The following is a 17652-nucleotide window of genomic DNA, read 5'->3' on the forward strand; positions in this document are numbered from 1 at the left end:
AGAATCGAACCTGGGACCCTTTAGTCTGCAGGCTGACGCTCTATCCACTGAGCCAAACCGGTTAGGGCTCTTAATATTCTTTTTAGTATTTACCACCCCAGGCTTCGTTTTTCTCCATCAATTTGCTTTATTCTCTTTTGTACCTGTAATCTCTTCTATGTTCAATTCCTCTCAAGACAGTTACCAAATAAAATTATCAAAATAATTGATCCATGAAACAAATACTGATTCTATCTACCAGTCTCACTTTTACAAACTTTGTAAAAAATTGTCTACCCCTACAGCTGCTACTTCTTTGCAATCTCCTTAGTCCTACAATATAGCTACTTAATTCATTATCCTAGTGAAACTACTCTGAGAGTTTACACCAGTAATTTCTGAATCACCATATTAAATAGCCTTTTCCAAATGTCTGTACTGTGACACTACTGGCCATTCTCTCTTGATTCTCCTCTTTCCTAAAACTCTGTAACAGTTTTCTCTACTTTCTTCATACTTCTCCACTTGCTGAAATCTCCCTTTTTTTTTTAAATCAATTAATTAATTTATTTATTTCTTGAATGTGGACAATCCCCCAAGTTTTGGTCCTTAATAGGTTTACTTTCCTTATATACATACTTCTCTCAATGTTTTTATCTACCCCCATGAGTACAAGGAAGGAAGCAATCAGAACTTGCCTTTTCATGTAAACTTTGAATTTTTTCCTAACTTAAGAAATTCTTCAATCAATTAAAAAATTAATTTAAACAAAAAAAGTCTTGGCCAGGTAGTTCATTTGGTTAGTGTCCTCCTGATTCACAAAAATCAACCAATGAATGCATAAAAAATTGGAACAACACATCAATATTTCTCTCTCTGTCTCTAAAATCAATAAATAAAAAATAAAAAGAAATAAACTGTTGAATTATAATATTCACTCACTTCAACTATTAATTCGTAAAAAGTAGTTAAAATATAGTTAAAGAAAGCAGATTATCTTTCAGTATACTTCAGACTTTATTGCTGACATATCTTAAGAATGCTATTCAGTTAAATGAGAAGCAAAAAAACCCAAAAATTATTTTCTAAAATGGTTTTCTCCATACCTTCCAATAGTATCTCTGCCTTCATTTTTCACAGACTGATAAATCTTTCTCTCTTCATCTGAAAGTGTAATATGCTGAATAAATACTTTACGTTCTGGTAACTCCAAAACAGGTTTTCCTTTAATTTTGCTTGTCTTTGTTCTTCTAAGTGTAATATTTTTAATTAGGGACTGTAAACGCCTAGAAAATAAAACAAATAATTACATAATTTGTTATTTCTATATAAGTTGATGCAACAAGAACAAAAAAGAATATTTTAAGCTATTACCATTTTATAATCTTAGCAAAGGATTTTTTTTAGTCTCTTACTTGGACTTTTATCCAATCTGATCATCACAGACATATTCTACAAACAGAAAATTACAGCAACAAATACATTGAAATTTGCCCTAATTCAATACCTGTCACAGTTTAAAATTTCTGCTCTTCTCCCATTTTTGTTCTAGTTTCTAACCCTTTTAGTTCTCAATTCTTCAGCTATATTACCCATATTCAATACTCACATTCTTAATAAGCACCTATTAAGTAAAAGGAATTATACTAAATATCATAAAAATATACACCTTCAAAAAGTATTTTAGTAACATGAAAATCAAGGTACATAAATAAATTTTATAAAGTAATGAAAAAAATAACGCAATATAACAACCCAGAAGAGGGACAAATGCCTTATAGGTTCTATAATTTGACACTCACCCTTTTCAGTTTCAGAATAAAAGGAGGCATGCCAATTTATTTTTAAAAAGGTTTTTCCTAACACTGAAATATAAATACCATTTCTTAAATTAGAATTTAAATAGCTGATTTGAAGGAATCAAAGAGATGGTATTACAAGCTAGGTTAGTGGGTTTTGAATCTTTTTCACTAAAACCCAGAGTAAGAAACAAATTTTAGTCCACTCAGCAAACATATAAACAAACACAACAGAAACAAACATTCCACAAAATACCATGTGTGATGCACTCTGCTTTTTTCTTTAATCTTCTACTGTATTCATTTTCTTTTATAATGCTAGCTGCCCTCTTTTTTAAGTAATTTCATAACTGGCTAGAGAATCCCAAACCCTCTGTTTAAAAAACAATATTCTAGACAAAAAAGTTAAAATACATTAGCCTAGTACCTTATAAAAATGGCTATTGCCAAGCTGAATTTTATTTATGTTCTCAACTTTTACCTATCTCCACCAGAAACAACTTTCTCTTATAAAACCCTTGTTGATGCCACTGTACATCATTCCATCATTAAATTACCACTGTATTAAAGCTATACAAGATAAGTTATGAAATTTGAGTGCATTTTTGACCCTCAGAGCCTATAAAGTTTTTCCTGTCACTACTTAAATCTTTATCTCCCCAAACAAGAATCACTAGGTTCTGAGAGTCAAAGGCAAAAGCAGTAACACTTTTTGGAGATTAAAGCCAATAGCTAAGTTAAATAGTAATGAAAGTGGAAATTGGTTCAAGCTGCTAACAGTTATTTGTAACTAATCAGTTATCATGAAATTACTTACCTAAGTCCTCCTTCATCTCCCATTGTGACAGGTCGCTGAATTGTTCTATGCCACCACTCTCTATCAAGGAATGGTTTTAGTTTTAAAAAGGAAAGAAGAGACCACAAGTCCTTTAAAGAATTCTGAATTGGAGTACCTAAAAATAACATGAAATAGTTACAATTCTATAACTAAAATATCCAATCAGTATATCTATCTAGCTGAATCGAGACAATAGCTGAAAATGGACACTCTGTACTAGGCACACCCACCATGAACCTGTGACTATAATCCCTTCTTAAACATATAGGTAATCTCAAAATACAGTTTGCTCTACTTTTTAGCTCTCATTTGCCATACTAACAAATAAAAAAAAAAAGGACTACAGACCCACTAAACTCAACTTTCTCCTTACCCAGAAAATTTCCTTGACTTTTAAAAAAATCTTTATTATTGAGAGTATTACAGATGTCATGCCTTTTTCCCCCCTCCATTACTTCCCTCCATCCAGTTCCCACGCTGCACCAGGGCTTCACCACCCTATTGTCTATGTCCATGGGTTATGCATATCTATATATATATATATATATATATATATAAAAGCCTAAGCAACCATCACAACCAAAACAACTGAATGGACAACTGAACAGGCTGCATGGGGCGACCAGGCCAGCAGAGGGGTTAGTGAGGGACGACCAAACAACTGAACAGAGGGCTGCGTGGGGTGACCAGGCCGGCCAGGGGGTTAGTGAGGGACAACCAAAAGACTGAACAGAGGGCTGCGTGGGGTGATCAGGCTGGCCGGGGGGTTAGTGAGGGACTACCAAAGGACTGAACAGCAGGCTGTGTGGGGCAACCAGGCCGGCAGGGGGCCAGTTGGGGGCGACTAGGCTGGCGGGGGGAGGGGGTGGCAGTTAGGGGCGACCAGGCTGGCAGAGGGGGGCAGTTAGGGGCAACCAGGCCAGCAGAGAGGGGCAGTTAGGGCGACCAGGTCGGCAGGGCAGGCAGTTAGGGGTGACCAGGCCAGCGGGGGGAGGGGGCTGTTAGGGGTGACCAGGCTGGTGGAGGGGGCGCGGCAGTTGGGGGCGATCAGGCCAGCAGGCAGGCAGGTGAGCGGTTAGGAGCCAGCGGTCCAGGATTGTGAGAGGGATTTCTAACTGCCGGTTTAGGACTAAACAAGCAGTCGGATATCCCCCGATGGGTCACAGATTGGAGAGGGTGCAGGCTGGGCTGAGGGGACCCTCCCCCTCCTGTGCACGAATTTCGTGCACTGGGCCTCTAGTATGCATATAAATTCTTTGGTTAATCTCTTCTCACAACCCCTTCCCTCTGAGATTTGTCAGTCTGTTCCATGTTTCCATGCCTCTGGTTCTATTTTAGTTATCAGTTTATTTTGTTCATTAGATTCCACAAGTGAGATCATGTAATATTTATCTTTCTCTGACTGGCTTATTTTGCTTAACATGATAATGGTCAGGTCCCTCCATGTTGTCTCAAAAGGAAACAGAGCGTTCTTTCTTACAGCTGCATAGCATTCCACTGTGTAAATGTACCACAGCTTTTTTATCCACTCATCTGCTGATGGGCACTTAGGCGGTTTGCAGATCTTAGCTATTGTAAATAGCACTGCTATGAACATAGGGGTGCATACATTCTTTCTGCTTGGCATTTCAGGATTCTTAGTATATATTCCTAGAAGTGGGATCACTGTGTCAAATGGAAGTTTCATTTTTACTTTTTTTGAGGTAACTCCACTGTTTTCCATAGTGGCTGCACCAGTCTGCATTCCCACCAGCAGTGTACTAGGGTTCCTTTTTCTCCACATCCTCACCAGCACTTGTTGTTTGTTAATTTATTGATGGTAGCCATTCTGGCCAGTGTGAGGTGATACCTCATTGTCATTTTAATTTGCATCTCTGACAATTAGTGACTTTGAACATTTTTCACGTCTCCTGGCCAACTGTATGTCTTTTTTGGAAAAGTGTCTGTTCCTCTGCCCATTTTTTTTAAATTGGATTGTTTGTCTTCTTTTTGTTGAATTGTATAAGTACTTTATATATTTTGGATATTAACCCCTTATCAGATGTATCATTGGCAAATATGTTCTCCCATACAGTTGGTTGGTTCCCTTTTCATTTTGATGGTTGTTTCTTTTGCTGTGCAGAAACTTTTTAGTTTAATGGAGTCCCACTTGTTTTTTTTTTTTCCCTTTGTTTCTCTTGCCCTAGGACAGTGGTCGGCAAACCGCGGCTTGCGAGCCACATGCGGCTCGTGAGCCACCATTTGCCGCTCTGTTGACTAATGAGTTTGCCAACCACTGCCCTAGGAGATATACCAGTGAAATTTCTGCTATGTGAGGTGTCTGATGTTTTGCTGCCTAGGTTTTCTTCTAAGATTTTTATGGTTTTATGACTTACACTTAAGACTTTTATCCATTTTGAGCTTATTATTGTGTCTGGTTTAAGTTGGTGGTCTAGTTTCATTTTTTTGCATTTATGTGCCCAATTATCCCAACATCATTTATTGAAGAGACTATCTTTACTCCATTGTATGCTCTTGCCTCCTTTATCAAATATTAATTGAGCATAATGGCTTGGGTAGATTTCTGGTTCTCTGTTCTGTCTCATTGATCTATATGCCTGTTCTTGTGCCAGTACCAGGCTGTTTTGATTACAATGGCTTTGTAGTGTAACCTAATATCCAGTATTGTGATCCCTTCAACTTTCTTCTTCTTTCTCAAGATTGCTGCAGCTATTTGGGGTCTTTTTAGGTTCCATATAAAATTTTGGAGTATTTGTTCTAGATCTGTGAAATATGCCATTGGTATTTTAAAAGGGATTGCACTGAATCTACAGATTGCTTTGGGTAGTATGGACATTTAATGATGTTAATTCTTCCAATCCATTGCTTACTTGATTTTTAAATCAATAGCACTAGCAAAATCTAATATGAGTTCATATTTTCTTCCCCATCCTCTAGTAAAGCAGACTCCAAAATGGCAAGTAGAGAAATCAAGATTCTAATTGAAGGATTAAAGTGTCTAATGAATGTCCACGGTTCAAGAATAAGTCTAGTTGTCTCATAAACTGACAAGTCAAATATTTTATTAAATGATTGCTAGGATTAATATTGGAATAGTCTTTATATCCACTTGAAGTTTACAAAGTTACTTCACTAACTCACTTAATTATACATATTTGGGAATTAATTTTTTAAAAAGGGTAATGTATCAGTATCATTACCTGTCAATACCCATTTTCTGTCTGCTTCTAAATAAAGTACAGCTTTAGTCTGCTGAGCATTTGGATTTCGTATGGCATGTCCTTCATCCAGGATCACTCTTAGCCACCTTATGCTATGCAATGGACTATCACCTTTCATCTGAAATAAATGTTTCATATGAATTAAAAACATAGGAAAGTAACATAGTAGTTTATGTAATTTGATAAGTAATATGAGTTAGTATTCTCAATATCAACTTACTATGTGATAGGTATGGCTTTAAGCATTGCATACATTAAATTAATGAATGTTCACAAGCTTATGAAGTATTATCACTCTTTTTTTTACACATGAGAAAATTGAAGCACCAAGATGTGAAGTATATTGTTCAAAGTCCCACAGCTAGGAAGTAGAAGAGTTAGCATTCAAAGCCAGGTAATCAAACCAGGCTTGATCTGCTGTGATCTTGGTCCAGTACACTGAAGTATTCTGCCTCAGATTAAAATCCTATATAATAAAAGGGTAATATGCAAATCAACTGAACGATGTAACAACTGGTTGCTGTGACGTGCACTGACCACCAGGGGGCAGATGCTCAACACAGGAGCTGTTCAGGAGGCATCCAATCAATGATTCTCTCTCATCATTGATGTTTCCATCTCTCTCTCCCTCTCTCTTCCTCTCTGAAATCAATAAAAAATATATTTAATAATTTTAAAAAGACTGAAATTTTTAAGAAATAAGGTATTTTCAAAAACATTTTAACTTAAAAACTGGAATTATAGGCAAACAACAATTAGACTTCTACATAAATTGGGAAACACAAATATCAGCTATGAAAAAGCTTATTTTTAAACTGAGACAATCAAATCATTATGATAGAAAATAATATTCTAGAATAGTTAAAAGAAAATTCATTTACAAATTGTTATGTAGACTTAAGTTTAAATTCAAATTTAAAAATTTAACTTAAAAAAAAATTTAACTTTAAGTGTTCTAAATGGAAGTATTTCTACCTTAATATCTAAAGGCCAACCATTTCTTTTGCATAATATTAAAACACAAATTCCTGTTTATTTACTGTGTATTCTTAAGTATTTAGAAAGAAAAAAAAAAGGAAGAGTATGAAGCTTAAATTTTAGAACACTTCAGAAACCTGAAGCATATTTCTTAAATTAAACTTTTGAAAATCTCTGAGTATCAGTATACTTACTCCATAGTCATGAGTTAAAATATTGTAAGTAGTCAAAACAATATACTGTTTTGACAGCAAAGCCGGGTCTCTAATACGATCAGGACCATAATAAACATAAAAATTCAAGTGCACATCTGATTTTATATGTTGTCCAAACTGTTCCTAAAGGAAAATTAGAAGTATTTTAAATAATAAGCAGATTAGTATCAGGTTTAATAAGTATATATATTTATATATATATATATATATATATAGTACTGTCTTGGTGTAGTTAAACAAAATCACACTACTAAAATTACATAACAACAAGTTTCCTGCAATCTAAACTAAAATAGCAACAATAATAATACTAATTATTATTTTATTGTCAGGAAAACTGGCATTTATATTATAATAATACACTATATAAATTTTTCTTGGACCTACCAATGAGCAGCCACTTCATTTTTGACAGAAAAAAACTACAAAGCTTCTTTAAAACAGTAATTAGCTCTTTTTTAATTTAATATTTTAACACACAGGATCTTTAATGCTTCCAGTTACTTGGTAGACTAAAAAATATCAAAATTAAACAATAAAAGAACAACAACCAGTATTTTCAAGATAGTAGATAAAGATTCAAATACAGTATCCACTTTCATTCAACATAGGCCTACTATGTGCCAGGTATGAAGAAGAAGGGTAGTACAGCTAAAAAGAAAAATAAGAACTGGTCCCTGCTCTCCTTGAGGACATGATCAGTTTTTAAAACTTGAGTTTTGGTTTTCTTAACATGAAAACAATATATGTGGGTGAGTCAGAGCAAAAAAACACACAAATCATTAGAATAAAGACAGAAGACACCAAAGAGAAACAGCTCGGAAACCATTTAGGTGAGAGATGATGAAGCCCTAAACCCAAATAGCATAGAACAGAATGGAAAGAACACATGTGAAAGAAACTCAGAAGGAACTCCTGGAACTTGAAGACTAATTAAATATGAAATATCTTCATGAAAGAGAATACAAAGAAGCTACTATTACTTAAAGTGACTGCCTAGGAATACTGTGTAATAAAGACATAGGTAAGTTTAAAATAAAGAAGGGGAAAGGGGAATAAAGATGAGAAAGAGATGATGAGTATTATTTTAAATGACATTTAAAATTTTGGGTTACTACAGAATATCTGACTAGAGAAGTATACTAAGAAAATTTAATTATTGGCCTATAATGCAAGTGTAGTTATGGACTTTAAAGTTTTCATCAGACAGTACATGAAGCTATAGAAGTGATTAAGATTTTCTAAGGAGAACATGTCCATGAGAAAACAGAACCTGTAGCCTACACAACACCAATATTTAAAGAGCAGGCCTGAGGATCTAAGATGGTGGCAGATTAGGTGAAAGCTGTACTCACATCCTCCCAGGACCAAATTGGAATTACAACTAAATTATAGAAAAACTAGAGGCCCAGTGCACGAAATTTGTGCATGGGGGCGGGGGGATGGGGTGTCCCTCAGCCCAGTCTGCACCCTCTCCAAACTGGGATCCCTCTCATAATCCAGGACTGCTGGCTCCCAACCGCTCACCTGCCTGCCTGCCTGCCTGCCTGGTTGCCCCTAACTGCTTCTGCCTGCCAGCATGATCACCCCCTAACCACTCCCCTGCCAGCCTGATCGATGCCTAACTGCTCCCCTGCCAGCCCCATTGCCCCTAATTGCCCTCCCCTGCCCTCCCCTGCTGGCCTGGTCACCCCCAACTGCCCTTCCTTGCCAGCCTGGTTGCCCCTAACTGCCCTCCCCTGCAGGCCTGGTTGCCCCCAACTGCCTTCCCCTGCAGGCCTGATCACCCCCAACTGCCCTCCCTTGCAGGCCCGGTCTCCCCTAACTGTCCTCCCCTACCGGCCATCTTATGGTGGTCATCTTGTGTACACATGGGGGAGGCCATCTTTGACCACATGGGGGTGGACATCTTGTGTGTTGGAGTGATGGTCAATTTGCATATAACAGCTTTATTATATAGGAGGATCATACTGAATAACCAACTGAAGACTAGGTGGAGACAAGCCTTATAACCAAGGACTTACAAAAGAGGCACATCAAGACTGGTAGGAAGCATGGAGTTGAGAGGGCTGGCCAGGCTCCCTCAGTGGCAGCTGAAGTTCCAAAGCGATACCTAAGCTGAAAGGGGTTCTCTGAGAACTCTGGGATCTAAACCCCAAGCGGGGCTCCCCAGCTCAGAGCACCAGAACTGGAAAAGGTGTCCATATAACATCTGGTTGTGAAAAGCAGTGAGTTTCTCTCTGCCATCAAGATGACTAGAGATGTAGGCACCCTCTGAAAGGGCCAACACACAAAATTTCATTTGCAGCCACTCACCCTGGGCTCCTATGGAGGGAGGGCAGAGTGGACTAGAGATGCATGAGGGGAGACCAGAGTTCGTTGCTCTGGGAAGAGAGCTGAGAGTTCAGCCACCAGGATCCCTGTGTTGAGTAATTCTCCCATACTACAGAAGCCATCTTTCTCAAGCAAAGCATTCCCCTTCATGCAGCATCAGCCTGGGGGGAAGCAATAGCCCCACCCATTAGAATCCCTCTCATCCCACCCTGTGGAGCTTAAACCCAGCTGAAGAATACAGCATGAGTTTCTTTACGTGACTGAGCCCAACTGCCAGCCTGCAGGCAGAGGCGGATCTCTGGGTGCTTTGAGTCTTTGCCTGAGATGCTCCTGGGACTAGGGCTAGTAAAAGCAGACCTTGGTGTACAGCTTGGTCCTTTCTACATGCACCCAGGTTCAGCAGAGTGAGCCACAAGCTGTGGAATGCAGATAACTCCCAAAAGATTGCCCAGGGCCAGGCACAGACATCTGTGACATTGGCCGGTACCAGAGTCCCTCCAAAGAGGCCCAGAACCAATACATCCAGTGGCTAGTTCCAGACAACAACAGAGCAGACTCCAATAAGCTTCACAAGCATCATATCATAAGGAGATCTCAGCAGGCACCAGACCCTGCTGAGTTGAATTTGGCTTCATGTGATCAGCACCTGCACAGCAACCTGCACACTGTTTAGAGTTGAGTTTCATTGTCACCAGGCCTGAGGATTGATCCCACACCCGATCAAACCAAGAGCAATCAAGACTCAATAACAATGAGGAGGCTCACATAACATGCACATTCTTAGAGCACTCAGCTCAGGTGATCAGGGAGACTGTGCCATTGGGTCCCCCAGGACACCTACTACATAAGGCTGCCCTACCAATACTGGGAGTCACGGCAGATCTACCTAAAACATAGAAACAAACATAAACAGGCAGCCAAAATGGGAAGACAAAAAATCAGTCCCCAAATGAAGGAACAAGAGAATTCTCCAGGAAAGGTAAATATAATGGAGGTTATTTATCAGATATAGTGCTTAGACTAATTATTATAAGGATGCTCAACAGCATGAAAAAGGACACAGAAACCATAAAAAAGGACAAGTCAGAAATGAAGAATGGTTTAAATAAAATAAAGAAAACACTGAAGGAATAAACAGTAGGCTCAATGAAGCAGAAGATAGAATCAGTGATTTAGAAGAGAAAATAGAAAAAACACCCAATTAGAGCAGAAAAAAAAAATTGAATTTTGAAAAATGAGTATAGTTTAAGGGACCTTTAGGACAACATGAAATGTAACAACATCCACATCATAGGGGTCCCAGATAGAGAAGAGAGAGAGCAAGGCATCCAGAACTGATTTGAAGAAACAATGACTGAAGACTTTCCTAACGTGGTGAATGAAAAAGACATACAAATCTCCTCAAATAAGATGAACCCAAAGAGGCCCACTTACAAGACACATCATAATTAAAATGGTAAAAGTTAGCCCATCCAGCGTGGCTCAGTGGTTGAGTGTTGACCTATGAACCAGGAGATCAGGGTTTGATTTCCGGTTAGGGCACATGCCTGGGTTGCAGGCTTGATCCCAAGAGGCAGCCAATCAATGATTCTCTTTCATCATTGATATTTCTATCTCTCTCTTTCTCTCTGAAATCAATAAAAAAAATATTTTTTAAAAAATGGCAAAAGTTAAAGACAGAGATAACAAAACTATAATCTTAGAAGCTGCAAGAGAAAGGCAGTTAGTTACCTACAAGAGAGCTCTCATAAGACTGTCAACTGATTTCTAAACAGAACATTTCAGGCCAGAAGGGATTGGCATGAAATATTAAAAGTGATGAGAGTGTCAGGGTCACAGATTATGCCCCTTCTCTCACCAAGAACTGGCTCTCCAGTTCCCAGGGAGTAGTGTTAACTGCCTACAACCATAGCAACAAAGACCAGGCCATAGTAGAGAGCCATGGTCAGGGAGGGGAGGAAGCTACCTCGAGCATAATGCTGTCCAGGTCCATCCACACTGTTTCAAAAGTCGCAGATATGGCCAGTATGAACCAAGAAATCACCAAAGCTAAGGAGAAGCCTCCATTTGATCGATCAAATTCCCATGGATGAACTATCTAAGGAGGACTATTGGAATGAAATAGACAATATCAAGAAATCTAGTGATAACAGACAAGATCAAGAGGTGGTGGTTGTCAAAGAGCCTGACGTGAGTGAATTAGAAGAGTGGCTGAAGGAGGCTGGTTTGTCTAATGTCTTTGGAGAGTCTGCTGGAGATCCCCAAGAAAGCATGGTGTTTTATCAACATTAACCCAAACCAGGCCGCAGCTGTTCAGAAATGGGTAGAGACTATCTCCCAGACTTTAAGGAAAAAGAACAAACAGTACCACATTCCTGACGTCAGAGGCATATTTGCTTAGCAGGCAGAGTCAAAAGAAAAAGCTCCAGGTGGCAGTGAATCACGGTCAGTTAGAATAAATGAAAACAAATACCAAGGAAAAGATGACCAGGCATCTAGCCTAGTTGTTGGTGAAAGAAGCTGATGCCACGGGTGTCAGAGGAAGCACCTGCCTCTGAAACAGTTATCAACCTGGAGGTATCACTTGCAGAGCAAGCCAGCCTGCTGAAGCTGTTCATCTGTGAGCTGCCCCAGCCACTGCTCAGTGTAGAATACCTCAAAGCTTTCCAGGCTGTCCAGATTCTTCCAATCAAGAAGCAACAACTACAGGCTTTGAACCTTCTCGTCATCCTTCAGCTGGATGCAAATCAAGACACACTGAAGGCCCTGCTTGAATTTCTCCAAAGAGTAATAGACAGACTGTCATAAATGTAGCAATGGTCATGGCCCCCAACCTTTTCATGTGTCAAGCACTGGGTTTAAAGTTCAAGAATTTGTAATGGTAGCTGGTACAGCTAACACCATGCACTTATCAAAAACTTCTGTGGACAATTACCAAGTTTCTTGTCAACCAGTGAGGAAGCAAAACACCAAAAATCTTAAGAAATATTAAAAACAATGAAGAAATTGATGAAGAAAATTGCTTATGACCAAGAAAAATATGAAAAGCAAGATAGGAGTACAAATGATGTAAGAAAACCTTGAAGATATGTATTTATACAGATTTCAGTATTGTTTTTAATATCACACAGCAAAGAGTTCTGCATGTTTTTGTTGTATGACTTAATACACATTCACTATGTCCTGGTACTACATTTAAGATAAAGGCATCAATAGCGATAAGTGTACTCCTGCAATTAGTAATGCTCGGCAGTTGCTCAGGTGTTGGGGATTCAGCATGCAAGCTGTTAATTGGTAGGTAACAAAGGAAGATAAGACCAGCATGTCTCAGGACACACCCGCTCACACATATACAACCAAGGACTTCCTGGAGACTCCAGCTGCCCAGGGAATGAGTAATGTCTAATGAGTAAAGAGTCCCTTGTGTGGACCATGGGTCTTTTTTTCTTTAGTGTTTCTCATTTGTGAAATGGGGAAAAATAACTAAGCCACAAAGACAGATAGGTCAATGTTTGTGTTGTGCCTGGTATACTTCTTGGACTTCAGTAAGTATTGAAAGGTTTTTAATTGGGTCATAAGAGGTATTTAGAGAAAGTTAGTTAGAATGGAGAAAATTAAAATATTTCAGAAAAGAAATATTTAGACTGCTATAATAATACATTAAAAGCTGGGTTTAAAATAACGCATTTTTGAAGTGAGTTACCAAAACTCTAACTTGAAACCTTAATATGAAATGGAAGGGTTTCTATTATTCTATTTATGGTGAAATACCCCCACCACCATCACCATTAAGGTTAGTCAGTTGCTTGCTTCCACCTTGTGGCATAATGTGGAAATGCAACTATCAGTTTTTGTTATTTCTGTTTTGGCCTACTTAAGGATCCAGTAATTGGGGGTAGGGGGGTGGGGGAGGGGGGACCTCCTATATTCATTGATAGCTCTCACTGTTACAAAAATAAAATTCTCCTATTATTAAAAAAAAAAAAAAAAGATGAAAACCAAGTACCTACAAGCAAGGCTACTTTACCCAGCAAGGCTATCATTCAAATTTCAGAGAAGTAAAGAGCTTCAAAAGACAAGAAAGTGCTAAAGGAGTTTATTACCAACAAACTAGTATTACAAGAAATGTTAAGGACTTGATGGAAGAAGAAAAAAGAACAAAGAAGGAAGAAGAAGAACAATAATAACAGAGGAATATAGTTAAAAAATAAAATGGCAATAAATATGTACCTATCAATAATCACTTTAAATGTAAATGGATTAAATGCTCTAATGAAAAGACATAAGGTAGATAAACAGATAAGACACACATCAGAACAAAATATACACAAAGTAAAAGAAAAAGGTATTTCATGCAAAAGGAAAGGGAAAAAAAGCTGGGATAGCAATCCTTACATCTGACAAAACAGACTTTAAAACAAAGGCCATACAAGATACAAAGAAGGACACTATATATAAGGATAAAGAAAGCAATCCAACTAGAGGACATAACCCTTGTAAACATTTATGGACCCAAATAGGAGCATCTAATACTAAAGCAAATCTTGATGGACACAATCTCAATAAATTTAAGAAGACCGAAATGATATCAACCATCTTCTCTGACCATAATGCTATGAAACTTGAAATCAATCACAAGAAGAAAACTGGAAAACACACAAAGACATGGAGGCTAAATAACATGTTATTAAACAATGAATGGGTTAACAATGACATCAAGAAAGAAATCAAAGGATACCTTAAAACAAATGAAAATGAGGACACAACAACCCAAAATCTGTGGAACAAAGGGAAAGTAGTTCTAAGAAGGAAATTCATAGCATTACAGGCTTATCTCAGGAAATAAGACAAAGCTCAAATGAACAATCTAATTTCACACTTAAAGGAACTTGAAAAAGAACAACAGACAAAGCCCAGAGTGAGTAGAAGGAAGAAAATAATAAAGATCAGAGCAGAAATAAATGAAATAGTTTTAAAAAGCAATACAAAAGATCAACGAAAACAAGAGTTGGTTTTTAGAAAAGATAAACAAGATTGACAAACATTTAATGAGAATCATCAAGAAAAAAAGAGATCACACATCTAAAATAAATACTCCCTGATAAACAAAAATAGATCCAGAGACAAATGGCAGGGAAGCGGGGGAGATTTAGAGATCAACCAAAGGACTTGCATGCATGCATATTAGCATAACCACTGGACACAGACACTGGGGCGGTGGGGGATTGCCCTCTGGAGTGGGAGTGGCTTGGGGGGTCAATCTAGGAAAAAGGAGACATATGTAAAACTTTAAACAATAAAAAATAGAGCATTTCACCCCTTAAAAATAACATTTATAGCCTGAAAAAAACTCCAAAACTCTATATGGAACCAAAAAAGACCCTGAATAGCTACAGCAATCTTCAAAAAGAAGAACAAAGTTGGAGAAATCATAATAACGAATATCAAGTTATACTACAAAGCCTTTGTTATCAAAACAGCCTGGTGCTGAAATAAGAACAGGCATATAGATCAATGGAACAGAACAGAGAACCCAGATATCAACCCAAGGCATAACACTCGATAAATATTTGACAAAGGAGGTAAGAACATACAATGGAATAAAGACAGTCTCTTCAATAAATGGTGTTAGGCCTGGCTAGTGTGGCCCAGTGGTTGAGAGTTAACCTATAAACCAGGAGGTTAGAGTTCAATTCCAATTCCCAATCAGGGCACATGCTTGGCTTGTGGACTCAATCCCCAGTAGGGGGGCATGCAGGAGACAGCTGATCAATGATTCCATCTCATTATTGATGTTTCTATTGCTCTCTCTCTCTCTCCCTTCATCTCTGAAATCAGTAAAAACATATTTTAAAAAATTTTAAAGTAAATGGTATTGGGATAATTGTACAGATACATATAAAAAAATGAAACTAGACCACCCACCTACACCATACACAAGAATAAATTTAAAATGGATAAAAGTCTTAAATGTAAGTCATGAAACCATAAGAATCTCAGAAGAAAACCTAGGCAGAAAAATCTCAGCCATCTCTAGCAGCAATGTTTGCAGGTGCATCTACTAGGGCAAGGGAAACTAAGGAGAAAATAAACAAATGGAAGTACATCATAATAAAAAGCTCCTGTATAGCAAAAGAAACCATCAACAAAATGAAAAAGGAGCCCACTGCATGGGAGAACATATTTGCCAATGACATATCTGATAAGGAGTTAATGTCCAAAATATATAAGGGATTCATACAATTTAACAAAAGAAAGACAAAAATCCAATTTTAAAGATGGGCAAAGGACCTAAATAGACATTTCTCCAAAGTGGATATACAGTTGACCAAGAAACAAAAAAATGCTTAGTCACTGATCATCAGAGACATGCAAATTAAAATGACAATGAGATATCACCTCACACCTGCCAGAAGGGCTACCATTAACAAATAAACAAATGACAAGTGCTGGTGTGGATGTGGAGAAAAGGTAACCCTAGTACACTGCTGGTGGGAATGTTAATTGGTGTAGCCACTATGGAAAACAGTATGGAGTTTCCTCAAAAAATTAAATATGAAACTGCCATTTGACCCAATGATCCCACTTCTAGGAATATATCCTAAGAAATCTCAAACACCAATCAAAAAGGATGTATGCACCCCTATGTTCATAGCATTGCAATTTACAATAGCTAAGAACTGAAAGTGCCCATTAGTAGATGAGTGGATAAAAAAGCTGTGGTACATTTATACCACTATGCAGTTGTTAAAAAGCAGGATCTCTTACCTTTTGAGGCAGGATGGAGAATATTACGCTAAACGAAATAAGCCAGTGAGGGAAAGACAAGTATCACATGATCTCATTCATATGTGTAATCTAATGAACAAAATAAACTTATGTGCAAAATAGATCCAGAGATGTAGAAGTATCTGACGAATCTCAGAGGGAAGGCAGGGTGGGTGGGTAGGGAAGAAATTAATCAAAGAACTTATATGCATATATGAATAACCCATGGACACAGACAATAGGGTGGTGAAGTCCGATGGGAGGGGGGTAATTCCGGCGGAGGGGAAAGTGGACATCTGTAACACTTTCAACAATAAAGATACATTTTTCAAAAAAGGAAAATGAAAAAGAGAGAGGACCCAAATAAATAAAATCAGAAATGAAAGAGAGTAACAACTAACACCAAAGAAACAGAAAAGATTGTAAGAAAAATATTTTGAATAACTGTATGCCAACAAATTGAATAATTTGGATGAAATGGGATAAATTCCTAGAAACATACAATATTTCAAAGCTTAGTCAGGAATAATCAGAGAATCTGAACAGACAGATTACAACTAGTGAAACTGAAGCAGTAATAATAATTTTAAAAACCTCCCCCAAAACAGAAGTCCTGAAATGAATGGCTTTATAGGTGACTTTTACCAAACATTTAAAGAACTAACACCTATCCTTCCCAAACTATTCCAAAAAACTCAAGAATAGGGAAGACTCTCAAGTTCATTTCACGAGGCAGGCATTATCCTAATTCTAAAACCAGATAAATACACAGCAAAGAATAAAAATTACAGGCCAAAATCTCCGATGAACATAGATGCTAAAATCCTCAACAAAATTTTAGCAAACAGAATCCAGCAATACATTAAAAAGATTATACACCATGATCAAGTGGGATTTATTCTGGGGATACAAGGTTGCTACAATATTCACAAAGCAAAGTATGATACACCACATAAACAAAATGAAGGATAAAAATCACATAATCGTATCATTAGATGCAGAAGAAGCATTTGATAAAATCCAGCACCCATTTAAGATAAACACTGTTAGAAAAGTGGGAATCCAGGGAACATACCTCAATGTCATAAAGACCATATATGACAAACCTACAGCCAACATCATACTCAATGGGCAAAAAACTGGAAGTGCTAGCCACAGCTATCAGACTAAAAGAAGAAATAAGAGGCATTCAAATTAGAAAGGAAGAAATAAAACTGTCATTCTCTGCATATAGAGAACCATAAAAAATTCATCATAAACTGCTAGATTTAAAAGAAATAAATTATCCATGATGTGCTCATGGATAAGAAGAATTAACATCATTAAAATGCCCATACTACCCAAAGCAAACAAAAGATTTAACACAATTCCTATCAAGATTCCAATGGGATATTTCCCAAAACTATAACAAATATTCCGAAAATTTATATGGAACCACAAAAGACCATAAATAGCAACAGCAATCTTGAGAAATAAGAACAAAATTGGAGAAATCACATTACCTGATACCAAAGCATAAT

At 37.5% G+C, this 17652-nt stretch overlaps 1 protein-coding gene across 19 annotated transcripts in view; it reads right to left on the bottom strand.

The window, feature by feature from the left end:
• The window catches only part of HLTF (helicase like transcription factor), a 158353-nt gene that overhangs the window by 52461 nt on the left and 88240 nt on the right, over window positions 1-17652 (bottom strand). For 15 of the 19 annotated variants that reach the window (XM_080657649.1, XM_080657646.1, XM_080657651.1 and 12 more), the window contains 4 exons: window positions 7010-7153; window positions 5817-5955; window positions 2596-2731; window positions 1086-1265 (listed from right to left, as the gene is read on the bottom strand). In XM_080657649.1, coding sequence (XP_080513775.1) covers window positions 1086-1265; window positions 2596-2731; window positions 5817-5955; window positions 7010-7153 — 599 coding nt within the window. The remainder of the gene's footprint in view (window positions 1-1085; window positions 1266-2595; window positions 2732-5816; window positions 5956-7009; window positions 7154-17652) is intronic. The other 4 variants (XM_080657653.1, XM_080657652.1, XM_080657650.1 and 1 more) reach the window with 1 other exon arrangement.

Source organism: Plecotus auritus (genome assembly GCF_963455305.1).
Source record: "Plecotus auritus genome assembly, chromosome: 2".
NCBI classification, from domain to species: Eukaryota; Metazoa; Chordata; class Mammalia; order Chiroptera; family Vespertilionidae; genus Plecotus; species Plecotus auritus.